General features: G+C 46.0%; 1 protein-coding gene across 9 annotated transcripts in view; it reads right to left on the bottom strand.

Annotated features, from left to right (window-relative positions):
• Nucleotides 1–25,616, bottom strand: part of LOC146785760 (uncharacterized) — a 135,084-nt gene extending 109,468 nt beyond the window's left edge. For 7 of the 9 annotated variants that reach the window (XM_085635008.1, XM_085635015.1, XM_085635016.1 and 4 more), the window contains exons 1-2: nucleotides 25,410–25,586; nucleotides 7,797–7,923 (exon numbers count right to left, since the gene is read on the bottom strand). In XM_085635008.1, coding sequence (XP_085491134.1) covers nucleotides 7,797–7,923; nucleotides 25,410–25,433 — 151 coding nt within the window. In that variant the 5' untranslated portion in view covers nucleotides 25,434–25,586. Of the gene's footprint in view, nucleotides 1–7,796; nucleotides 7,924–25,200; nucleotides 25,266–25,409 lie in introns of those variants that run through there. The other 2 variants (XM_085635009.1, XM_085635017.1) reach the window with 2 other exon arrangements.
• Nucleotides 25,617–27,763: the final 2,147 nt, after the last annotated feature.

Genomic DNA, 27,763 nt, shown 5'->3' with positions numbered 1-27,763 from the left:
TTTGAGTGCAAGCCCTAATCTACGTGCTACACTTTTGTGCTTTGAACCATTTGTTGTACAAGTCCCTAGCAGGTCTAGTACCAAAAATCAGCGGCCTACCCCGTCCCGAGTGACCGTGGGCTGTTGTTAAACTTTTCCTGCAAAGGCGTCTTCGCGGTTGCTTGCCCGTTGGCTAGTAACTCACCTGAAGACTTCCACATCGACTTCAAGGGCTCGCCTGGTTGCTCTGGGCCTGCCCTGACTTACCCTCGCTGGGTAAGTCCATCAGACCTTGCTGGTCTGCACCATTGCCAATCTTCACTCTACACGAGACTTGCAGTTGCCAAGGCTTGTTGGCTCCGATCCGAGTGCCGACACCGTCATCAGCTGCAGACGTCGTGGGAACCTCCCAATCCAGCTGCTGGTCATCGTCGATCCCTCCTGGACCTCGTGAGCGAAGAGACAAAACGACATCATCGACCTGAAGAGATGTGACAGCTGTGGTCATCCATCTTGCTGGCCACCGGTCACTGGCAAGTGACTTTGAACTCTGTCCCCTCAATTTCCAGGTCTTCTGCAACTCCAATCCATCTTCGGATTCCAGCGGACATCTCTCCAGTCGTCGCAAACAGCAAGTCTTCAGTGATCTCCATTGAAAACAGCATCGCGACCCGACACCAAAGGACACCTATGCACCCGGCTTCCCTGGGTGAGGTAACTCGTGCACTCCGGTGCCCAAGTGTGTGTTGGCTCTCGAAATACTTACCCTGTAAGTGGCTTGCTTGTTCACTTTTGCGAAGTGTCCTAAAACTGTAAAATACAAACCGCGACATTTGCCATTGAAACCTATGAGAAACCCGCGTGTGTGTTTAGACACTGCACGCGTCCCCTGTGGGCTGATTACTTACCTGCTAACACTGCAGAAGTGAAGCCCCAGCGATTCCCAAGGCCCTAGGCCTCTTACTTTTGCAAGTCGAGTTTGTTAACCCACTATTTTAGTATAGGGTCTGGTACGCCCCTAGGGCTACAGCCATATTTGTGCTTAATTTATTGAGAACTGTTGATCTTTTGAATGTTTACCTGGCTCTAATCTCATAAAGAGATTAGTAGAGTATATTTAGAAATAAATACATATATATTTGATATATATACCTGTGTGGTGTCTTTTCATTTGGTAATTCAGGAGATTATAAGGTAAAACAAGCTGCTTTACATTCCTCAGAGACTTAGCCTGAAGGCTGCTCTCCACAGCTACCACTAGGATAGCTTTCTTTAAAGGTTGTCTTAAACCTATCTACCACAGGAGTCGAATTGGACTGGTGCAAGGTGGCCACTATAACTAGTGACCAGCATATGCCAGGCCAACTTCTCACATTGGTGGGCAGCGTGTGGGATTCCAGCTTGCCATTGTTTTACCAGAAAATCTCTATTTGAATTACTAACTGAAAACCACTTAAGGTACTCAAGGTACATATAAAGTGAAGCTAGTATCAATAAGTTCCACTGAACTTAGAGCTGTTTGTGAAGGGACAAGCACACCCTTGCTACAGCTCAAGCTAAGTCCAGTAGGGCTCAACTGGTGTAGGTAGTACAACACTGCACAACACTAGTATGTCTCACCAGGGTGGAGCCAGTGGGTCCACCCCATCTCAGTACAAAGATATAGCCTACACTGAACTAAAGGCCTTATGCTTTGAAAGAAATCTGAGGGTGGGCAGGAGTCCCTCATCACAACACCTGATAGATCTGTTAGTAGCAGATGACCTGAGACAAGCTCTAGGAGCTAGTGGGTCTGCATCAGGGGGTGGGTCACACATAGTCTCTGGGTCTGATGATGACAATCAAGATGACCTGGACTCTGTGGGTGAAGGGCCAGACCCAGAAGGGTCTGAAGAGAATAGAGGAAATCTCCCTAAGAGAGCTGACAGAGTGGGAGACAGGCCTAGGTCCCTCTCAAGGGACTCTGGCAGGTCATATCACTCTGGAAGAGAATCTATTCCACAGAGGAACTCCAACTTTCCCAGGGAGACCTCCTCTGAAAGAAGGTTCAAGATGCTCCAGTATGAGGAAGCTAGGCTTGCCCTCAGAACCAAGCAATTGGCCTTAGATAGGGAAGCCTTCGAGCTCCAAAGAGCTTCAAAGAAGGAGGGGTTAGATACCCCTGGTGGCAGCAACAGTGTCCCTAGAGGCAGAGATTACATGCCAGATGATAGGAACCTGTCCAAGGTTGTTCCTCCCTACCAGAGTGGGGATGATATCCACAAATGGATAACTGCTATGGAGAGGGCCTGTAAAGTTCAACAGGTCCCCCAGAAACAGTGGGCAGAAATCATGTGGCTCTCCTTTTCAGACAAAGGGAGAGACAAGCTCCTCACTGTTAGAGAAGAGAATGCTAATGATTATGAATCCCTGAAGAGTGCATTAATAGATGGGTTTGGCTTAACCACTGAACAGTACAGGTTCAAGTTCAGAGACACCCAGAAAGCACAGACTCAGGATTGGGTGGACTTTGTAGATTGTGCTACCAAGGCTCTGGAGGGTTGGATAGTTGGCAGTAGAGTCACTGACTTTAAAGGATTGTATAATTTGATTATGAGAGAGCAGATCCTTAATAATTGTCAAAACCAACTCTTACACCAGTACCTGGTGGACTCTGATCTGACCTCTCCCCAAGAATTGGGAAAGAAGGCAGACAAATGGGTCAGAACCAGGGTTAGGCCCAAGAACCAAGGTGGTGACCAGAAGAAAGATTCCACTAAGCCCAAAGAGAAAGGTGGGGATGATAAAACAGAAAAGTCCTCTGAAGGGCCCCAAAAACCCAGTTCTGGGGGTGGGTCCCAAAATCCTTCCTCTTCCAATAAGAAAACACATATTGCCATGTGTGCAAGCAACATGGACACTGGAGAACTGACTCCAGCTGTCCAAAGAATGGCAATAAAGAAAATGTTCCTCCCTCTGCAGCTCCAACACCTCCTGTTACTACCAGTAGTAATCCCCCAGGTGGTGGGAGTGCACCCAAAAAATTAGTTGGGCTTTCTTGGGGAACTCAGGTGGACTCTGGCCTAACCAGGTCCCCTACACAAGCAACTCTAGTCTGTGATGGTGGCATGGGGTTTGCCAACTTTACCATGAGTCCCAATATCTTGGGCAGGTACAGACAAGAGCCCATGACCAATGGTCAGAAGGCTGTGGCCTACAGGGACACAGGGGCTAGTGTCACCATGGTGACAAAGAGACTAGTGCCCCTAGAACAGCTTTTACCTGAGTTTAGCTACCAGGTGACCAATATTGATGGAATTAGGACAGACCATCCCATGGCAGTGGTAAATCTCAGCTGGGGAGGGTCACTGGCCCGAAGAGAGTGGCAGTGTCCCCAACCTTGCCTGTGGATTGTCTACTGGGGAATGATCTGGAAATCTCAGCCTGGGCTGAGGTAGACCACAATGCCCATTTAAGAATGTTAGGCATCCCTGAGAGAGTGGATGAGACCCTGAGGGCCTCACCTCCACCCCAGGAGAAATTAAGGGGAGTGAAGCCTGAAACTATGGATCACTCCATACAAACAGAGAGCATAGGGGGTGAGGAACAGTCCTCCCCCCACCAGACTAAAGGTAAGGGTCAGCTTTCTAAGGGAACTGACCCTGCCCCTTGTGAAGTAACTGCCCCAGAAGTGGTCAGGCCTGCCCTGGTCACAACTCTGATGGCAGGGGATCCTTCCAAGGTGGCACCCAGTCTGGAGCAGGTACCCTGCCCCTCTCTACCCTGCCTCAGTCAGCCCAGGGCTGCAGAGGTCAGGGAGGTCAGTGGACCCTTATTGGGCCCCTGTCCAGAGGAACCCCCTCATCAGCAGATTAGGGACACCCAGCAGAGTAGTTCTAGCCAGGTGAATATTCCTCTACAAACTGAGGGATCCCCTTTACCCCTAGGTACAGGTACCCCCCCAGATGGACTTTGTTGGGCACAGGGAAACCTGGGGCATAGTTGCCCCAAACATTCCAATGCCCTCCACTACTCCAACCAGAGGGACCCAACCCCCAGCTGTAGGCAGCCAGAGGTTGACCCTTAGGGCCAGATATGACACAGTCATGGACAGAAAGGCTTCCATGGTGACCAGTGTGCTGAGGAAGTTGAGACCACCCCAAATAGGGCCTCACTTCCACACTCAGACACCCCACCAGCCTACTTCTGTACCAGAAAACAATACAGGTAATTTCCCTACACTTTGGAGAAACTCCAAAACCCCTTGGGGTAGGATTTCCCAAGTGGACCATGAGACAGGGAGCAACCATGCTAGTGCAGGTTCTTCCTTATATGGCCACTCAGGAAATAAAGGCTTAACTGGGCATGGTTAGCCTTATCTCCTTTCGTTTGGGGGGCGGGGGGGGGGGGGCGTTATGTAGGAAGGTGGAATCTGACTATATGGTTGCCCCCACTTTTTTCCTGGTGTTTGAATGGTTTTTGACTAGTCTGGCTGGGATCCTGCTATCCAGGACCCCAGCCTATCTGCTTACTCCCTTAAATGATTGGTGTGCATATTAGATGCACTAGTGATTGGATACTGTGGTACCTTATGAGCCCCTAGTATATGGTACCTTAGGTACCTAGGGCATTGGTACTTCACAGGCCTACCAGGGGCTGCAGCATGTATTATGCCACCCCTGGGAAGCATTCACAATCTGACACCACAGGCCTGCTACTGCAGCCTGTGTGAGGTAGTGTTAGCACTCCTCACTGAGGTATAGGTTCCTATATCTCACCATACACACACATATAAACCTACCAGTCACCCCTATGGTAGGCCCTATCAATCCCAAGGGCAGGGTGCTTGGTTTACTATGTGAGGGGGTGCTTCTGCCTGTGCAGGACCCCTCTGCAGCTGGCAGAGTCTATTCTCTGCTGCTGTTTGTGGATGCGGTTAAACCATATACTCTTAAGTGCATTATAACCTCGCGGTAAATGCTAACTTTGGAATGACTGCATCAAAACATGTCGTGTTTGGTGTCAAACAACTTGGAATCCTACCCCCACACCAGTAACTGGTGTGGGAGTAGGATCCCACCCTTCTAGAGGGGACGACATGTACACACTGTACTACACGGTGGAAATCATCTAGAGCCCTGGCATCACAAAATGGATGCCACCAGCACAGACACCGGGCTGCCCTCCTGCTGCTGACCGAAACTCGCAGTGGAGGGAGCCCAACAAAGGGTTTCCTGTCACAGGGAGGTGTCACCACCTCCCAGACAGGATTTAGTGTATTGGAGCTGGGTGGGTGCACTCTTAGAGTGCTTTGAAGTCCTGCACTGGGGGAGCAGTAGGCTCCTCTGTGCATATGCCAGCTCAAACCGGTTCACGGGCTACCTGCCCCTGCTCTGGCGCGAAACTGGACAAAGGGAAGTGGGTGTAACCACCCACTACCCTGACCCTCCTAGAGGAGTGGTCATTGAGCTAGTCCCTCCCATCTTTTCACTATAAGATACCACACATTGCCAATGCAATTTAGATTACACCTGGACGACACTCTACAAAGAAGAATCCTGGCCCTTCGACGTTCCACTATCTCTGGAAGACTGAAGAATCTCCCTTGGAGTCAAGGAGTGACTCCCCTGCTTGGCAGGCACCAAAACTACTGAACTACGGTTGCAAACTTTACCGCTCCCGCCGGAGCCCGAAGTCCCTGCGTCCCCTGAAGCAGATTTCCTGACCTCTCGACGGCCATTTCGAGTCCCCAGCGAAGCTGTGGCATCTGGACCCCACGAGTGACGAGGAACAGCAATACCAGAGAACCGTGCACTGATTTCAAGTGCAAGCCCTAATCTACGTGCTACAACTTCGTGCTTTGGACCATTTGTTGTCCAAGTCCCTAGCAGGTCTAGTACCAAAAATCAGCGGCCTACCCCGTCCCGAGTGACCGTGGGCTGTTGTTAAACTTTTCCTGCAAAGGCGTCTTCGCGGTTGCTTGCCCGTTGGCTAGTAACTCACCTGAAGACTTCCACATCGACTTCAAGGGCTCGCCTGGTTGCTCTGGGCCTGCCCTGACTTACCCTCGCTGGGTAAGTCCATCAGACCTTGCTGGTCTGCACCATTGCCAATCTTCACTCTACACGAGACTTACAGTTGCCAAGGCTTGTTGGCTCCGATCCGAGTGCCAACACCGTCATCAGCTGCAGACGTCGTGGGAACCTCCCAATCCAGCTGCTGGTCATTGTCGATCCCTCCTGGACCTCGTGAGCGAAGAGACAAAACGACATCATTGACCTGAAGAGACGCGACAGCTGTGGTCATCCATCTTGCTGGCCACCGGTCACTGGCAAGTGACTTTGAACTCTGTCCCCTCAATTTCCAGGTCTTCTGCAACTCCAATCCATCTTCGGATTCCAGCGGACATCTCTCCAGTCGTCGCAAGCAGCAAGTCTTCAGTGATCTCCATTGAAAACAGCATCGCGACCCGACACCAAAGGACACCTATGCACCCGGCTTCCCTGGGTGAGGTAACTCGTGCACTCCGGTGCCCAAGTGTGTGTTGACTCTCGAAATACTTACCCTGTAAGTGGCTTGCTTGTTCACTTTTGCGAAGTGTCCTAAAACTGTAAAATACAAACCGCGACATTTGCGATTGAAACCTATGAGAAACCCGCGTGTGTGTTTAGACACTGCACGCGTCCCCTGTGGGCTGATTACTTACCTGCTAACACTGCAGAAGTGAAGCCCCAGCGATTCCCAAGGCCCTAGGCCTCTTAATTTTGCAAGTCGAGTTTGTTAACCCACTATTTTAGTATAGGGTCTGGTACGCCCCTAGGGCTACAGCCATATTTGTGCTTAATTTATTGAGAACTGTTGATCTTTTGAATGTTTACCTGGCTCTAATCTCATAAAGAGATTAGTAGAGTATATTTAGAAATAAATACATATATATTTGATATATATACCGGTGTGGTGTCTTTTCATTTGGTAATTCAAGAGATTATAAAGTAAAACAAGCTGCTTTACATTCCTCAGAGACTTAGCCTGAAGGCTGCTCTCCACAGCTACCACTAGGATAGCTTTCTTTAAAGGTTGTCTTAAACCTATCTACCACAAGAGTCGAATTGGACTGGTGCAAGGTGGCCACTATAACTAGTGACCAGCATATGCCAGGCCAACTTCTCACAACGTACGGCTCTTAATTCAGAAATAGGATTCAGAACTTTGCTTGCTTGTTCTGTTTTAGAACCAAGATGACAAAGGGCATTAGTTTTCGCTGAATAAATCTGGTTTTTCATTCATTCATTCATGTCACGCTCCGAGTCACCTATACACACATACCCGATTCATTTACACATGTTCATACATTCCCACAGACCATGCACTCAGTGATGCACGTGTCAGGCCTATCATAGTATCCCTAGTCACAGCATTTTGTTCAAAGCATAGTAACGGGCTCCATCGGCATTAGGTTCACAGTCAATTAAGCTGGGCAAAGGGGTGTCTGGTAACAATGCACGAGTTACTTGGCCTTCAGTAGCTCACGATGATTTTCACATATCAAAAGTAGCTCTCATTACTGAAAAGATTGGATAACTCTGGCCTAGGATGGCATAATGAGACCGGTTTATGGGTCAAGTACATTACAGTTAGGTGGAGTAGATTATTCAAGTTACTAGACCTGCAGGTCTCGTAACATTTTAATGATTTTTCAAGGCCTGTATTTTATTAAAATGAAAGACAAAAGAGAGAACAGCAAAACAAAACCATCTCTCATAATTCTGCAACAATACAAACTGTAGCATTCAGTAAACAGCGAAAACATTGGATAACAGTCAACAGTTCAACCTTACCCAGTGAGATCAGAGCTTGGTGAATTTCTTTCATCACGTTCCCACAAAGCTCCTTCTGCCACTCCTGTAAAACTCTCCACTCATCATCGGAGAAACAGGACAAAGCATCATGGCCAAAAAACGGTGTCTGGAATAAAAAAGGTTACCTTACTTGGCATTATATTCAGTGATATATAAGGAATGTGGATGTTTTGAAAAAATGTACTTGTCCAAGAGCCAAAGTGATAAAGAAACCTTCGTGTCCTGTAAAGAAATCCACTTGTACCCGCTACTACCTAAATCATTTAGATGGGAGAGCACAGATGCGTTGCTAGTAAGCAGCAGCCTACTATAAACTTTCCCTTTGTGTTGGCCCTTCAGTAGCAGGCTACTATGCATACACTCTCTTGCATCGAAGACTTAGCTTCCACATTCCTCTCACCATAAATACTAAACTGGTTCTCTTTTCTCTTTGTTACGGTACATACCTTCCACTTACTTGTCATAGGGTCCATCGCCCTTTGCTTCAGTTCTTTCACACTACAAGCTTAGCCCCTTACTCGCTTTTCTCATTATAGACTGAATAGTGTTTTCTCCTTTCTCTCTCAACAGATTTCATGCCCCCTCTTCTACCATGCACACTACAGGTTTCATGCTTGTCCTCTTTTGCCCCCCACAACAAGTTTTATGTCCCTAACTCCATTATCTCTCCATATGTTCTATACCTCTTCTACTCCAATATCTCATCTCAACCCCAAATGTCACATTGTAGTCTTGTTAAGTGCTCCAATTACCTTGCCCTGCACTCTTTCATCATAGGCTGCCTGCATTTCTTTAGTCGCTTTGCGAGTTGTGCTTGGCTAACAGATTACCAGCACCCCTACCCCCTTGACCAATCCACTTTCTTTCCTCTCTTCCATCAGCCCTGACAACCCCCTAGAGCACCCACAGTCCTGTCAGCATGCTCTAAATGAGCAGTGTTGGTCAAAGCAGAAAAAAAGAGAGGCTTAATATTGTGGCAAGTGCAGAGATGACAAAATGTCGGTTTATGTCCATTAACATTGGAATCCTCAAAATCCTATTTGGAAGTGTGTGTTCTTTATTGAAAGAGAATGCAAGTAATTTAGTGTTTGTGCAGGAAGTTAGCCATCCGCAGGAACAGGCCATGCATCATGGTAGAAGACCTACCTTTGTGGCAAAACAACCAGGTCAAAGGAGGGTGGCAAAAGCATTATTCAGGTCTTTCAGGTGGAAGAAAGCAGCATACAGGGTCTTTCAGGTTGAAGAAAGAAGCATAGGGGAGAAGACAATTACAAAAAGCGTGCAAGATAAAACAAATACTGAACACCTTGTCAGGCTAGTGAAGAGGGTGGCAATTCCAGCAACTTCCTAGCTGCATTAGTGAGAAGAAGGCCATGGGACAAATATCTAACAATGAAGTGGACATGAAGGTATTGAGGAAGATACAGCGGGACATAAAGGATGCACCAGCTATGAATTGATGAATGTGAGGACCAGCAATCAGGATGAAGGACAGTAGGAACGGTGTTAGGGTAGGGGTATAGGGACAGTTTGAGAGACTTGCGAGGAGATCCTATGACAATGAGGGAGGTCGTGTCTGGCAAAGGACAAGGACACAGATGTAGGGATGACATTGGAACCCTCAATGAATGGGGGAACACAGCATCAAGAGCAGGGGCAGAAATATGAGGATGGGAAGCAAGAGAATAAAACACTTGCAGATGAGGTGCATCATATAGAAGTGTGGGTCATCAGAGATTCCTGGGACAGAGGGAGAATAGGTGACTGAACAATGCCAAAAAGGGAGAGACAAGAGCCATTGCTTGTAATCCTTTTAGAAAAGGAGAGAAGCAAAATATGCACACTGGTAAGATCGCTCAGTAGGTTAAGGCTCATTGCTGACGACTGGTATGATTTGCAGTCCCCACCTTCCATCCTCCAAACTAAGTAAATCAAGTACCATAAAAGTGATTAACAGTAATCTCTGTTACTTAGAAACAGCAGTATGAATGGCTCTACATTAAAAACATTGTCAGAAATTACAACAAATTTGGAAAAATGCTAGATCTTTGTCTGCAGATTGTGCTTTTTGTGAATTGGGCTAAATCTCTTCAGCGGTTTAGGAGTTATTAAAAAAAGACATTTATACATATGTAGGGACGCAGATCCTCTGCGGATGCGAGGCTACCAGCGGATCTGAAGCCCAATTGGGGAAAAAAGACCCTTCATCTACTCATACCCCCGCCACATGGGGTTGAGTGCATGCTGGAGAGTTGGCAGCAGGGCCTGGCTGGAGGCCAGGTCCTGCTGCCACCCCCCGCTGTCAACGGCTAAAGGCGGTGCGTACTGGTGGTTGTATTAATGTACAATAATTATATATCACTTTACGTTAAAAAAAAAACATAGAAATTCATCGAAAATACCAATGGTTACAGGGATGGTATAGTTAGGTTCAAATTTTACGCAAGCAACACCATTGAAATTCAGTAGTTATAGTTATTCTTATAGTTACACTAACATCCCTGTAACCTTTGGTTTTTTCAATATATAAAAGCCCGTTATTGCCGATACAGAGGGGGAGCAGGACTACAACCCCCAAACATCCCTGCAGCAGTCACACCGCTAACGCTACCAGGCACACCAGGAGGCGCATTTAACCAGCGCAGGACTCCCACAGTGCATGAAGGGCGCGCCCCGGCTGCACCCAGGCATAGAGCGGGTTCGTCTGCACCCGTCAGCGCCAGGAAGAGGCGGGGCCACCGCCCTTGGTCGTTGCTGGCTGTTGTTGGATTTGGCCGATTTTTCCCCACGCAAGCCGCTATAGGAGTGCGCCGGACGGTCCTTTGTTGGAATAAGGTACTGAAATAGCTCTTGGCACCGGCTTCTCTGACACTGTTTTTTCTCTGCTTTCCACTACCTTTCCCAGCTACAAACAAACCCTGGGACACTGACTTTTGTATAATCTGTGTGTGGGCCCAGAGTGGGTGGTTGTGTGTTTTTTAAGGTCCACCCTTCTCTTTTTATAACTGGTTTGTCTAGTTCAGTCCACCTGAGGGTTAAACTTTCTCTAGGGCTATATAGAGGGCACATTGAGAGATGGACAAAAGAAAAGGTCAGGACGGGTGCGGTTTGCCTTGAGACAATGGATAGGATAGAGTCGATACTTACAGAATGTCATGAGATAGTCCACTCTGGGATATCTCTCCCACCCTCTCTGCCAGGTAGTCTCTCAAGTTCTGATATTATTTGTGATGTCCCGACCGTCACTTCTCCTGTACCGCCACCAGAAAAAAACCTGTCAGGCAAATCCCCCAGATGTCCAAAAAACATACTAAAGGATGGAGTAAAGGTTCTAGAAGATGGCTCAGTGTCCCGGAGCCTAGACCAGCCTCCCCCTTACCTTGTAGTGAGACAAGGGATCCCCCCAGTGTGGCATATGCTACACAAGTAGAATGTCACAACAGATTGGAGGTTCTTGCCGATGAGGAGGTTGGGGTGCTAGGGGGTGGGTTGGGTGACCATGAAAAGAATTGTAAAATTCCTGCAAGTGAGATACAGTCCCTGAAAACATTAATCGAGTCCGTAAGAGATGAGGATGTAGTACTGAGATTGGAGGTTGCTAGTTTAACAGGGAGGGTGAACTGCGAAAAGGCTGTTGAAACAGAGGTCCCCACAGCTTTCCTGTCCACTGTCACAAAGGTGAAGTGATGTTACGTGTTCGGGACATTTCAGGAAGGGTGAGGATAGACCAGGGTATAGCGTTACCGTCGCTAGGTCCTCACCACCCCTCCTACCCGTCCACAAGGTCACTGTTCTGGTGACCCGTGTATTAAATCGTCAGTAGATCTACGAGGTGCTGGCCAAGGTAGGGGAGAGGGTAGGTGACAGATAGAGGCGAGGTTACAATAGATGATGGGTGCTCTTCCAAGTCTGACCATGCGGTTTTTTGGGAAATGGGGTAGTGAGGGATGGAGTCTACACTAGATCCAATAACCAGGGCAATCAAGCAGTGGTATACCTTACAGAGATTTCCAAACTCTCTAAGGATGGGTACGAAGACCAGGACTCACTCAAGAACAAGGTTATTCATTGGTTTATGTCTACTGGACACTGCTACTCAATCATTAGAGATGACTTTAAGCATGTTGAAAGATAGCCCTTCCGAGGTCATCATGGGATATGATCCAAGTTAGGTTCTTTGATATGGATATAGTTGTCGGATTGTTTCAATTGATTTCCACACCATTCCTATTGTGGACTCCTCTATTACCATCAGATATAGACCCCCAGTTAGGCCAAATTTAGTGTTACCCAGGCCTGTCCCGGAAGGGTACCCCACAATCAACATGGGTAATTTGAGAGGGCAAATATGACTTCAGGCTGAGGGTCTAATGTCACTAGACAAAAACCCAGGGTCTCATGGGCCATATTTAACCTTGCATCAGTCGGAAGTCTTTTCCCACCCAAGGTTGGCGACAAATTTTGAGGCTTATTGTGAGCCATTTGACGTGAGCTTAAAGACGGAGAAGTGTTCATTCCCATTTCGAAACTGTGGAAAAGGGGTAATCCATGGATTGCAGTAGTGATCCCAGCCACCCCAGAGTTTGTGATCATTATCTAAGGTTCCTTGTCTGGAACGTGACAGGGATTTCTAAGCCATTAGCTGACCAAGAATGGTATACCTTCGTTGACTCCCATGATGTGATTTTATTTCAAGATACCTGGAGCTTGTGTACCCCCCATAGAAGAGGGTTTTCTGCTTTTGACATATATGCCACTAGGAAAGAGATGGCCGGCACCCAAGAGGTTTAGCAGTCTGGGCCAAAACTGCACTAGGGTCCAAAGTCAAGCTGGTTCACGTTGAATGCCAAGATATACGAGCTTTAGAGCTAATACTCTAAAGTTGCTGGAAAATCAGGATTTTTTATGTATATAATAGAGTGATGCGGGGTTCTGAGGAAACTAACACAATCCGCATCCTAGACAATGCCCTGTCAAAATTGTCAGACAATGTTCCTGTGTTAGTACATGGTGACTTTAATTGCACCTTCAAACCCCGCGCCCTTACCCCGTCTGATTTGACCAAAGAGTTAGATTGTGAGTGGCAAATTCTACAGTTAGGTAGACAAAGAGAGGATGCCAGGTGCTGGCACTTACACTGCAGCATGATCTGAGAGCTATCAATGGGAGAACAAATTCTGACCCAAAAGGGATTTTACTTTCCATAGGCCTGGCCATGTCAGCAGAATCGAATATTGTTTGGTTGCCCTTAAACTTTGGCCCCTAGTCCATGATATGACAGTGAACAAAATACCAGCGAGTGACCACAATGCCCTGGCCCTTTCTCTTATAAAGCAGGACATTTACGAGCCTGACATAACGGGTAGATCTGATCTGGGTGCCCTATCCATTATGAACAACCAGAGATTAATCAGATGGGACTGGGTGGAGGAACAACCGGGGGTTCTTGACGCAGTCAAAGGCAAAGTCCACCTGGAGCTGGGAGAACTGGCCAAATATCCCGCAAATAACATAGCGACGAATCTGAGCATCCGCCACGAGTTACTTTACAATGAGATTAGGGACATTCGGAGTAAACCGCACTAGATGCAAAAATGGAGGTAAACTCTACACATCTGAGGTGTGATCCCCAGGTTGCATGGTACAGCCAGGACTGCAGGAAAGCAAAGGGGCGCTTGTACATGCAGTAAAATCAAATGTACACCTAGCTGTAGCGGCAAGTAGAGCCAAGTACAGGCAGGTAATAGAGATAGCTAAGTATAACTGGGAAGGCGCCCAATGGTCCTCCCTACAGAGGACATTGACAATTAAAGATCCTAAGACCTTTTGGAATAAAGCAGCACATTGGCTTAAGCATATTAATCCGGCTCTGGAGTTTTCAGTCCAGCTTGAGGAGTGGGTGTCTCACTACGTGTCCCTTTATAAGTCAGGCACCAAAGTAATGGAAGGAGCTAGTGATAGGAGGGGGGAGGACCCAACCAGAGTGGGTGAAGCTCTGTTTTTTTATATCGAAGAATCCCAAGCAGCGATTTGTTCGTGTGTTCCAGCCCATGCCCCTGCAGCGATTTGTTCATGTGTTCCAGCCCATGCCCTTGGCCCTGATAGAATCCCAAATTACTTGTATAGAGAGGACATAATCCTTTAGGGCTCCTATATTAATTTGCACACCAATACCATCTCATCTGTAGCTACCATCCCCCCTTCCTGGAAATTAGCAGAAAAAATCCCCATCTATAAGAAGGATGTTAGAGCTAAGCAGGCTAGTTACAGGCCCATAAGCCTCATTGACTCCCTACAGAAACTTTTCTGTAAACAGATTTTTGCTAGGATCGGATCCTAGAGTCCTGAATCTTGAGCAATTACCAAGAGGGTTTTTCTGCAAAAACTAGCAGGATCAGGTGATGGAGCAAGGTTTCGTGATAAAAGAAACTTGCTCAGATGCAATTCTCTCAAATAACGTGTAACACTATAATCAATCTGTTTTATGAATATTAATATTACATTAAACACGACATACAGTATCCAAGAGAAGCTTTCCTATGTGTATTACTAACAAGTAACCCGAGTGTCTTAATATCGCCGCCAAAAACGCGGGAAATTCATTGCGCATGCGTCTACTGCCCCTACGTAGTATGACGTATTCTGTCGCTTGGTGGGAAAACTTTGCAGCTGCGCAATAGCTTTTAAAATGGCCGCTTGAAACTCACACATTAACACATATGCTACTGCTTGAACTAAAACTCGTAAGTTCTACTAAACACTAATGTGAAAGATTTAAATAAGTAAATGGGGATAGAGTAGAGATAAGTGGTATACAGTGAAATCATTTGTCACATTCTAACGCATCTCTTTCTGATTTTATTATTAGTTCTTATTTGGGCCTCAGAGGGTGACTGAAATCCCTATCCCATCTGACCAGCGCGCACGCGCATAAAGTCTGGCCTGAAACCTACGAAGGAACTTGGATCACATCCAAGGCCACCTCAAGCTGAAGTTGCCTGGGAAACTGAACTTGTGGACCTAAAGCTTGAAACAAATAATTGTTGCAAAGTCTTATTGAACATAATGTGAAATGCGGGTGGGAATAAAGCTATGGGAAAGTAAATTAAGAGGCGGAAACATAAAATAGTCCACAGTAAAATTATTACTTTTAATATGGTGTGATGAACTCACCTCTCAGCCTGACCAATTAGAATAAGGGAAAATACAAACGTGGATACATAGGGGGTGGTGCATGAATAAAGAATAATATAAAAAAGGTAATTTAGTTAGATAGTTTGTCAGACTTGTCAGATCCACCATTCCGACTCGTCACCGACCCAACGCGTATGCTGCTATCCAGTCTGAGACGCTGTCTCAGACCCTGCTGCTGCCAGAAACTCTGCTCATGAAATTGAGATACTGATCGCTAATCTAATCATCTAGAAGGGGATTTCTGAAGAGGGACACCCGAGAAGAGTAGTATCAGAGAGGGGTGCGACGCTGGCGTTGCACTTAGAAGAGGTCACCTTCACAGATCCGAATCTGTCCAAATCTTCTGTCTGTATCCCGCCCTGGCTTATCTTCAAAGAGTTGGGTTCATCTATCACCCTAGGTAAATATAAATCTGAGAAGACTGTCGTTATGCCTGCTCTCTCTTTCTCTTTTCCTTTTTTCAGGTACCGTCTTCATTGATCATTATTTTGACAATTTTTTTTAACTTAATTTTGCCTCTTGAAATAATGTGTTTAAGGTGTGAATGATTTTGACTCACAAAATTATTAATTTAGATATAGGTTTTCCAAACTTTCTGAGGTTGTGGTTATTTCGAGAATAAGATAAATGCCATTTTCTACCTTAAACTATCTCAGAAACCTGATTCATCGAGAAATAAATTATTAAGGAGATAAAATTGGTAAGACTTGGTAAAGGTGAAATTGCAGGTAAACTCAAAAATTGATATCAGCGGGGTCTGCTAGCTCAGTTGTGTGAATGGTTTGGGCCCAGGTGAGTATTTAGCTATGTGTGTGTATAACCCGAGCTGGTAACCCGCGCTCTATCACAGGCCTTGTGCCTTCTTTGTATTTATTGGAAGGAAGTTGCCATTATGGGTGGGAAGGGGAAACAGCGTTTACAACGCTGTCTCCACAACGTGGTACCTTCACAACATGGTTGTTACAACAACCGCGTTGTTACCATGCGTGCCATTACACCGCAAGTCGTTTCAGCGACTTGCTGTAGGGGGTGTGCTGGTGTTGGATATACAATCCCCAACACCTTCCCTGCTGTTGCACAAACTGGAGTAGGAATAGTAAATAATAGTATTCCTAAGTCCAGCGCACTACAGCAAGTCATCGTAATGACTTGCGATGTACTGGTTCGCGTTGTAACAACGCGGTCGTTGTAACAACCGCTTTGTAATGGCATGCGAAGTATTTGCATGCGCTGTAAGGAGACATATTCATGGGAAGCTTTAAGTGGCTTTTGTTGATTTACAGTCTGCATTTGATCTACTCCCCCGAGCCAGTTTATGGAGAGTTTTAAAAAGATGATCATACCGCGTAATCTCTTAGATATTCTAATTCGATTGCACTCATCAAACACAGCTCAAGTTAGGTGGGGGGTGAACAAGCAATTAACAGAGCAATTTCCAATCCAAAGTGGAGTGAGAAAGAGTTGTGTGTTAGCTCCGACAGTTTTTACTCTTTTTATCAATGGGGTGGTTGATTTTTTCGATCGAGACGGATGTGATGCCCCAAAAACAGCCCAAGAAGAGCTCCTGTTCTTCTTTTTGCTGATGACACCCTACTTATCGTCAAAACCCCACAAGGTCTCCAACAACTCCTGAATGATTTAACTCGGTTCTGCGATGAGCGCGGCCTGGTATTAAATGAGGCCAAAACAAAATATATGATTTTTTACAAGAGGAACTGCTAAACCATCCAAAAGACGTTTGTTTGTAGATAGAAGTCATTTGGAGCAAGTAGATGTTTTTAATTTTCTGGGTATCCGCCTGACCTCCAACATACACTGGGCTCCTCACATTGAAAAGGTGAAACTGTTGTTAATTCTGCAGACTGCTCACATTAGCAAAATTCATAGAAATACGCTGTCTAGGGAAGTGGCCCCAGCCCTGGAAAGTTATAATATTAAGGTTCTAAGGGGGACCCTTTATGGAGAGGAACTCTGTGGTACTGGTAACACAAATTGTTTGTCTAGTGTAGAGAATCGTATTCTTAATTTATTTTAGACTTACCTCCCAGTACCCCTCTGACCCCTCTCTATTTGGATTTTGCCCATAGACAGCTGATGCACATGTTAGACTACACATTATTCATGTTTTGGTATTGTTTGTGGTCTGTTGAAAAGCTTGCCTCCTACTGTGAGGCTCTGTCTGGTCTTCTGAAACTCTCCCAGGTAACCTCGATTCCATGGTTTACTACATAGAGAGAATTATTGCGGAGGCTTGGGATGGAGGTGTTCGGGTCAAATCCGGAAAGCCTGGCTCTTATTCCAAGGGCCAGGGTTAAAGTGATGTTCTGGAAAACTACAGCTGAGAAGGAGTTGGCTAAATCAGAGGGTAGTTTGACCCAGGAGTTCCTTAATTTTAAATTTGTTCCCCGTTTTGAGGGCACTATCGATTAAATGTCATTTGAGATGTCATCAGTGATGTCACTGACCATGTCATGAGTGATGTAAAATGTGACGTCATCAGCAGTGCATTGCGGGGGCGCGAGTTATAGTTAGCCGAACTAACTATAACAGGTGAATTTGACTGGTTTTGCACGAGTGAAATGTCCAACTAACTATAACTTTCCCTAAAACCTATGGTTTTTCAGTGAATTTCTAATGTTTTCTAAATGCTAATTTCTAACTATAACGCGCCTGAAACCTATGGTTTTTTCAGTGAATTTCAAAGGTTTTTTAAATGCTAATTCCTAACTATAACGCCCCTGAAACCTATGGTTTTTTTCAGTGAATTTCAAAGGTTTTTTAAATGCTAATTCCTAACTATAACATATCTGAAACCTATGGTTTTTTCAGTGAATTTCAAAGGTTTTTTAAATGATAATTTTTAAATATATTAATAGTTAGATTTAGTTTTTTGATACTGTTTTTCTACATTTTTAAACTATTTATTTTTACATATTTTATTTTTTAAATTACATTACATATTTTTAATATAAATTGAAAAAAATATTTTGAAAAATATTGAAACTCTAATATTGTTTTTGTATTTATTTTTTTTTAAATATATTTATAATATTTTTTTCTATTTTTTTGGAGTCGCGCACCCAACGTGGGAGGAGTCGTGCACCCAACGCGGGAGGAGTCGTGCACCCAACGCGGTAGAAGTCGTGCACCCAACGCATCGGAGTCGTGCACCCAGCGCGTGCACACCAGGGGGCCGCGCTGAGCACCGTGCTGGGTGCGCGAATCCTAATTTACCCGTAAAAAAAAAAATTGCACCTATCACTAATTTCTATTCTCCCCGGGGACCCCATCCCCCGGGGCCTATATACAACGTTGAGGACCGTGGGGGGAGCCCCAATGCCCCCACGGTCCCAGCCGGCTCCCCGCGTCCTTCGGGAGCCGGCATGGCTTTTCCACACGGGGCGCTGCTAACATGCAGCGTCCCGTGTGGAAAAGCAATATGGTTTGGATTTTGAAAGAGAGAGCAGGTTTCCTGCTCTCTCTTTCAAAATCCAAACCAAGTTTGCTATGACAGGGCCGGAGCCTCGGCTCACGCCCTGCCATAGCAAACAGCAGTGTCCCAGGGGTGGGCACCCCGAGACACTGCAGGAGCCGGCCCTGAGGGGTGGCGGTTCCCAGGGCCATCGACGGCTCCAGGAGCAGGGCCACGCGGCCCCCCTCCCACAATATAAAAAGCCCCGGGGGTGGTGGTCCCCGTGGCTTGGGGGGGCCTTTGAGCCCCCCACCCATTTATTTTGTAGCCCCGGGGGTGGCGGTCCCCGGGCTGGGGGGCCCCTCTGGGCCCCCCATCAAATTTTATGTCTTTTGCCCCCAGGATTTGGTCCCCCCGGGGGCTAATTATTAAAGCAGCGCGGGAGCCCGCGCTTCGTTTTATTTATTTCTTACAGCAGGATCCTCGTACCCAGCGCGCATTTTGCCATTTTTTCTGCGTGGGACCCCCTAAGCAGGTCTAGAGGGTCAGGGTATTTCTTCCCTGCCCCCTTTATACGTTTTGCACACTTCATCCACTGATTTCTTAAGCCTCACTTCTACCGAGGCACAAAATGGCTGCCAACACTTCCTGGTTTGGAGGGTTTACAGCCAGTTGACAGCCAATTAGCATGCAGCTCGTGATCGGGAGGGTGCGCGATGTGTGCACATAGGGTGCGCGGATCCTCCGAGGCCATAGATATATCTATGATTTTACTTTTGATTTTCTCAGCAACTACTGAACAGATTTACACCATTTAACCAAAAGGCATGAATGTGAACCAAGGGCTACCTCTTTGCCAAATTTTGTGCAATTCTGTTCAGCAGTTCGGGCTGCAGCTGCGATTAACGGTTCCTATGGAAAATTGCATGGGGAAAACACGTTTTGGGACCCCCCTTTTTTCTCGGCCCCCGCTTGACGAATCACCCCGAGACTTTCAGGATAGGAGCGGACCGGTGCGCCCCACCAATTTTGAAAATTTCGCGAAGATTCGTCAACCGGCGCCAAAGTTATTCTAAATAGAATGTTGCGGATTTCCTATGGATAATAGGTCCTAACTATACCTACCTACTGGTGACCGCCAGTAGGTAATATATATATATATATATATATATATATATATATATATATATATATATATATATATATATATATATATATATATATATATATATATATATATATATATATATATATATATATATATATATATATATATATATATATATATATATATATATATATATATATATATGTATCCCCTACTGGTAGTTGCCAGTAGGTAATTATAGCTAGGACCAAGTTTCCATTGGAAAAGCGTTTTTTGACTTGCTTACAACTTCTGTGCCATTTTACTAATATTCGCAAAATGATTCTAAAACAAAAACAAAAGTGCCCCACTTTGTCTAGTTGTGCACAGAAAGTTCTGATGGGATCTGTAAAGCAAGGGCCGACAAAAAGGGAGGGTCAAAAAAAGTTTGCTTCCAATTTTAATTCGCATACAGATTTTAGACACCACTACAGCTCAAACTGCTGAACGGAATTACACCACATTTGGCAGAAAGCTATATCTTGGTCCAGAAGGCATGCTTTTTGTGATTTGGTGTAAATCTGTTCAGTCGTTTTTGAGATATTAAAGGGGAAACAAATTTGTATATCTAGGAACGTGGATCCATCATGGCGCTTCGCAAATCCACATGCCAACAGCAATGCCATGATTGGCTGGCTGCAACCTGAGTAGAAAGTTACGGCCGCCACTGTAGATATCGGGGTAAGGTCTCTGGCTGCAAAAATTGAGATGAAATGTAGTAGAAGGGTTTAGGGTGGAGACGCCCTGATCCCATGGGTGTAACATAGGGGTCTGTGAGGAACCGCTGACGGGTCAGAAAATACCCTACAATTATTTTTTCCATGTGTGAGAATTTGCAAATCCGCCGTGAGGCTCAGCACGGCCACTTGTGCACCACAGCTGCAGATTTGTGAATTCTGCTAAAAAATATGTATACAAATACACCCACTCAGACACTCTCACACCCACTCAGAAACACACACACCTACTCAGAAACACACACACCTACTCATAGACCCGCTCAAACTCTGCCATACCCACTCAGACACTCATACACCGACTCACTCAGGCACTCTTACATCCACTCACAGACCCACTCAGGCAGTATCACACCAATTGGGAGATCCACTGAAACACTCTCACACCAACTCTCAGACACTTACACAGCCACTCACAGACCCACTCAGACACTCACTCACACATTCACAGATTCAGACTCACACACTCATTCTCAGACCCAGTCTGACACTCACGCACCCACTCACAGCCCCATATAAATACTTCCACTCCCACTCTCAGACCCACTCAGACATTCACACACCCGCTCACAGACCTACTTGGACACTGAGACAACCACTCACAGACCAACTCAGACACACTCACACAAAGACTCACAGACCCATTCAAACACTCACAGACCCATTCAAACACTCACACACCCAAAGACCCACTCAGTCACACACAACCACTCAGATACTCTCACACCCACTCAGAGACTCAGTCACTCACATACTCACTGGCAGACCCACTCAATCTCACACCCAGTCACAGACTGACTCAGGCACTCTTACACCCACTCACAGACCCACTCAGGCACTATCATACCCACTGATAGACCCACTGAGACACACACCAACTCACAGACTGAGACACTTACATACCCACTCACACCCACTCAGAAACACAGTCACTCCCATATGCACTGGCAGACCCACTCAATATCACACCCAGTCACAGACTGACTCAGGCACTCACACACCCACTCACAGACCCACACCCACCCACTCACAGACCTACTCAGAAACTTACTCACAATCCCAGTCAGACACACACCCACTCACACAGTCACAGTCCCTCAGACACTCACAGGCCCACCCAGACACTCACACACACACGCACAGACCCAGGCAGACACTCATGTACCCACTCAGACACTGTTACAGCCACTGATAGACCCAGTTAGATACTCTCACACCCACTCACAGACCAATTTAAATACTTTCACTCCCACTCTTAGACATACTCAGACACTCACGCACCCACTCACAGACCCATTTAAATACTTTCACTCCCACTCTCAGACATACTCAGACACTCACGCACCCACTCAGAGACACACACACAACCACTCACAGACCCATTCAAACATTTGTACACTGACTCACAGTCCCACTGACACTCACACACCCACTCAGTTACTCACACAACCACTCAGATACTCTCGTACCCACTCATAGACGCAGTCTGACACAAACACCCACTGGGAAAGTCTCAGACCCACTCATATAGCCACTTAGACACTTATGCACCCACTCACAGTCCCACTCAAAGACTCTCACACCCACTCAGAGACCCAATCAGACCCTCACGCACCCACTCACAGACCCAATCAGACACTAGCAAACCCCCTCAGACATTCACACACCCACTCTGTCTCACCTACTCAAAGACCCACTCAGACACTCATAGACCCACTCACAGAGCCACTCAGACACTCTCACACCCACTTGGACACTCACTGGCAGACTCACATAGACCCTCTCACACCCACTCACAGAAACCACTCAGACACTCTAACACCCTCTCCAGACCCACTCAGACACCCACTGGCAGACCCACTCAGACACTCATGCACCCACTCAGACACTCTCAAAAACACTCGGAGATCCACTCACAGTCATACACACACTCAGAGACCAATGCAGACACTAGACCAACTCACGCACCTAGTCAAAAACCCACTCAGACAATTATGTGCTCACTCCTAGACCTACAGAGATACTCACACAGCCACTCACAAACCCACCTAGACATTCAAACACCTACACACATACACACACACACTCAGATACTCTTACAGCCAATTAGACCCACTCAGACACTCACGCAGCCACTCACAAACCCACTCAAGAATATATTCACAGACCCAATGAGACACTCTCACACCCACTCAGACACTTACCCACTCACTCTCATATCCACTCAGAAACTTTTGCAGCCACTCACAGACTCACTCAGACACTTAGACACACACTGGTAGACCCACTCAGACATTCTCACACCCACTCACAGAGCCACTCACTGTCACACCCCCTCTCAGATCCACTCACTGTCACACCCACTCACAGTCTTAGTGAGACACTCATGTACCCACTCAAAGACCCACTTAGACACACACCGAATGACACTCACACACCCACTCACACAGCTATTGACACCCACACTGAGTCACTCACACAGTTGTGAATCCTAAATGTGCTGCTGTGTATTGAATGTGTGCTTTTGTTTTGTGGATTTGCAATGGTTTCGCAAATTCGAATAAGAAATTCAAAAGAAGGGATTTAAAAAGAAAATGCAGAAACTAAGTAGATATGGGACTGGCTCTTTTTTTTTTTTTTTTAATTATATTATTTTGGATATGCTTATAATTCCAAACAGTCAACCACACCTGCTACAGTTGATTTTGAAGCTAGTATGCTGCTCACAGAAAGTGTTGTGAACTCTTGACCTACTGGTACAAGAGTGTTCCAAATGAGTTCTCCAGAGACCTTGAACCTGCACCTGGCCACTGCCTGGAGAGAGTTCCCCCCCCTCCCCCCTCAGGTGGTGCCTATCCAGTACCGGATCCTTGGATGTACTGTAAAAAGGTGCTCCTTCAGTCAAAATCTGAAACTTGGGACTTATAAAATCTTTCAGTACAGTTCTACTGATTGGATTTACTTTGTTTTGATGTCACATCACTTATTAAATTGCTCTCTATTTTTCTAAATTGAGTTGGGATTTCACTTGTGCTGTATTTTCACTTTATTACTGTTTGAGTATTGCATAAATACTTAACACTGTCCTAAGTTAAGCCTGAATGCTTTTGTGCCAGGCTACCAGAAGGTTAAGCACAAATTAATAATAGTGACTTTTGTGCTTCACCCTGATTAAGATTGTGGTATTGCTTCAGAAGGATCTTCACCCCGCCCCCCAACCGAAAACCCAGTTTCTTTAACAACCAACATAAAGCAATCAGTACTAGGTCCATGCACCGCAGAAGGCAGAAACGAAAGCAGAGGATGTGACATTGGCACACAGTGGCCAATTTAGAGGTAGCAAATAGGAATAAAAATGAAGACAACAAGTGGTGAGCAATGGGCAGGATCCAAGCCCCTTTTTGTAAACAAAATGTATCTCTGGCAACAGCGCATGTGCTGTTTCAGGCAAGACCAATAAATGTGGAGTGAGCGGCATCAAATTGATCAAGGCAATTACCTCCAGCAGAAAGGAATTATTCCATAAATAAATGGACTGGTTGGTAAGCACTTTGGTGTCAAAAGCATTTTAGGATGTAAGCATAGGCACCAAAGTTGTAATTAGAATGGACCACAAACCACTGGTCAATATTCTAACTCCTGGGCAGATCAGAACTCAACTTCAAGACTTGTGAGACTACCTTCAAAGCTGCAAGCTTATCATTCTGTTGTTGAGCATCTTTCAAGAAAATGGATAGGCAAGTGGTCTGTCCATGCCTTCGAGTGTTGATGCAGTGGAATATGATGGGGGGGGGGGGGGGTTGAAAAGTGCAAGTTGCTTTTACCTATTTCAATGTATTATAGAGTCTAGGCGAATCAGGTACTACCCAAAGTATTAATTATTTTTAAACCTAGAATAACAACAGAATTTGGAGAAAAAAACAATAACGATCTAAATCCATGACTTGACATTTGCATGCAGCTCCCCTGATACCGGTTCATACCGCTTTGTCCTGTTAGGACTACAACTTCAGTAATGGAAGCAACAAACGTACTCAGGGTAAAGGAGTTGCTTTTCTTCTATATTTCCACTTAAAGCACTATGCAGCAGGTGTCTTAACCTTGTAAGATATTTTAAATGCAGCCACTTTGCGACCAATTAAGCAATCTAGAACAGATTTACTGTGACATTTGTCCTTGTTGCCAATTTCTTTGAGATTTAAAAAAAAAAAAGTAGAAGTAGAAGTAGACTGTCAGATTCTGCTTTTGTGATACCACCCTTTGTGATCCCACCCATCCTTTTTTGTAGTTTTATATAGCACAAACTCAACCCGAAGGTAGTGGAATACTTTACATGAGTACCAGTTACATTACACAAAGACACTTTCCTCTACCGTACTAATTCATACATACCAACATTTTAGAAGAGCAAAGTGGAAGGTTCTAAAAAAACAGAAATGGGTAAATGTATTTAAAGCATTGACCTCCATTGAAGCAGAGAGGCAAATTCAGGCTCGAGACAGACAAACAAAAGCGAATGGGGTTTTTTGCTTAAAAATCGGGAGTCTCCCGCATGTGTCGGGTCGATTGAAACGTACGCTAATTCATGGACTATCAGACTATTTGCTTTCGAATTCCAGCAATGGAATCTATGTGCATTTAAGGATAGATAACACAAACGTAATTAGCAGTGCCACTGGCAGGTGAAAAGCAACAGAACAGTTGTGCCAAAGTGTGAGTGTGTGTTGGGGGAGGGGGGGCTGAAAGTCAACATTTCGAAACAATAAAGAAGGAGCTCGTTAAAAAGAAATCGTGAGAAGGTTTTATTTCCTCTTGATTAACACTGAAACAGAAGCAATTTTAGCCGGGAAGACAGCTAAATTAAAGTCATGTTTCCTTACAAAACAGTCTCACCCGCCGCGATCTAGTCCGTTGGCATTTATAGAATAGGAGATTAATTCAGCAGTGATGGACTGTACATGACCATAGAAAGGCAGAAACTGACCGAGCAAATCTTAATATCTGCGTGTCATCAACCAGCAGATGACCCACAGGCAGTCTCCGCCCCCACACGTCAACGTCAGGATGGTCACCTGACACTGGCCTAAACACAGAACACTCACCTCATCTGTATCCAGCATCGACATTCTTTATAATCCCTAAAATGGGTCGTTCTACCGATCTGTTTTACAGTGACCCTTGGCAAGATAACATGCAAGATAAAAACTCTAAAGTTCTCTGAGGGACATTACAATCTTCGCTCTAGTAAACGAGGTGACGTAAGCTGAGCTAGCATTGTAGTACGCATGCTCTGAAAGTAAGGCACTATCAGCAGGGTGAGTAGAACCAGTGGCAGGTCTGCGATTTGAACCGTTTGCACACGCGTAGAACTGCATGCGTAGCTCATTTATTCTTTTCTGCGCATGCCCAGAAAAATAAATACTGCTCGCCATTACATACTTAAACTGTGATGGACAGTTTTTATTCTTGTAGTATAATATAGCGTGGACTCGTCCCGGAAGGACAATGAAGTCCATGGAAACAGATAAATGTCAGAAGTTACACCCATATGAGCAGCGAGAAACAGTAAGAGAATCTTGAAACTGCCGCAAAGCACCTGAAATGGAAGGGCACTAATCTCTCTCTTTCATGTATTTCATTATTTTATAGCGCTCCTCGTACTAGTGTAGGGTGTCAGAGCACTTTACATCATACACACAGTCAGTAGCGGCTCCTGGAGGAAGTGCTGCGGTGCGGGGGCTAGTAAACCACAGCATACCGCTGAACGGAGGTAAGTACATAAATAAATAAAACAAATTACATTGCGCACGCTGCATCGCCATTTGACATTTATTTATGTACTTAGGTCTGTTCGGTCGGTATGCCGTGTTTTACTACTCCCAACCCTTCCCCTTTCCCGCAGCACTCCCTTCATTAGCCGCTACTGCTCACATTTATAGAGACAATGAATCATACTTGTGTAAATCAGTCTAAAGGAAATATTACATAAAACTATGAGGATTCCAAGTTGTAAAATCACATGTCACCCATGCTAGTAGGTGTAGTGTCGTGCCTGTGACGTAACAGGCACGCCACGTTTGGGTCCTGTGACCCCTGTTTAATAAACATGGTCAGCACGTACGGACGCCAGTTAGGCGAACGGCGAGCACGGCCAGTAAGCACACTTAAGACGGCTCCTGTAATTATTACTGCGCCACGGCCTGCAGCGAAGGTCAAAATAATTACTAGTGTGAGGTCGCTGCACCCGCGATCCTCACGATATCACATTGGCGACGAGGGGTGGGCGTGCCCCGCGTTTCGCACCGAGTGGCGGCTGCGAGGGTGTCCTACCTGCACTGCGGTGCTCGTGCCACGGTGCGCGAGCGTTCCTGGTGTGGACGCCGCCGTATGCTGTGCCTGGCGAGGATATCGGCCGCCGCTGCAATGCCCCGATGTAGGTGAGCCACTCCGCTTCTCATCGCGTCTCAGAGTGAATCGGTGTACACGCGCGCACTCCTCCACGTGTGCGGTATTGTGCCCGGCGCTGAATCGGCTGATTCCCCCGGCGCTGTGAGGCGCGCGCAGGAGGGAGAGCGTCGTGCAGCCTGCAGAGCGCTGCCACACATGCGAAGCTCTGCAGGCATTAAACAAATACCTGACTGAGCAGGGCACCAAACAAAAGTGAAAGGCACAGGAGTAGCCTGAAGGGAAGTGGCTGCTGCACCAAAAGGGGCTGAGTATCAACTGCTGGTCTGGGGGGGGCTCAGAACACCCCTGACTCCCAACAGGAAAACCTAACACAAAGAAAATAAAAACAAGAAAAATCAAGAAGGACAAACAGGAGGGTGTTAATGCCAGTGACCCTGCGCCCTAACCAATCAGGTTAACAAAACAAAAATAATTAAAGAGCATAACAATACACCACAGACAAGTAATTGCTGCGAAGCAGCAGGGGACTTCTTGCAGAAAGTCAAGTGAAGTAGGACAACACCGCCTGCAGGTGGGTGAGTGCCCCCACAAGAGTGCCCCCATCACCTTATAAGTATCGTACACCACTGCACCGTCGTCAGTCACTGCAGGACATCATATCCACAATTCCCCCAATACAACCCTTCATCGTAGAAGGCTCCCCGTCTTCGCTCGCCCCTAAATGGAAAGACTGTGTGGAAAGGCTACTGATTTTCTTTGAAGCCACCAAAGTACACCGAGAGCAGAAAAGAGCAATGTTATTACATCTCGGTGGTAAAGATATACACAATATCACCAAGACGCTCAATGAAGCCACGCCAAAGAACCACAACACCCTGATAAATGCTCTCAATGGCCATTTTGAGCCGAAGGCCAATCAGGACTATGAGCGATTCATTTTCCGGCAGGCGCGTCAACGACCAGAGGAGTCCCTCGACACGTTTCATGCCCGCCTCAAAAATCTGGCGGCGACATGCGGATTTCGAGATGAGACGGGGGAGATTCGGGG

This window comes from Triturus cristatus, chromosome 11 (assembly GCF_964204655.1).
Source record: "Triturus cristatus chromosome 11, aTriCri1.1, whole genome shotgun sequence".
NCBI lineage: Eukaryota > Metazoa > Chordata > Amphibia > Caudata > Salamandridae > Triturus > Triturus cristatus.
Note: the sequence above shows the minus strand (reverse complement) of the source record. Positions and strands in the feature narration are given on the sequence as shown.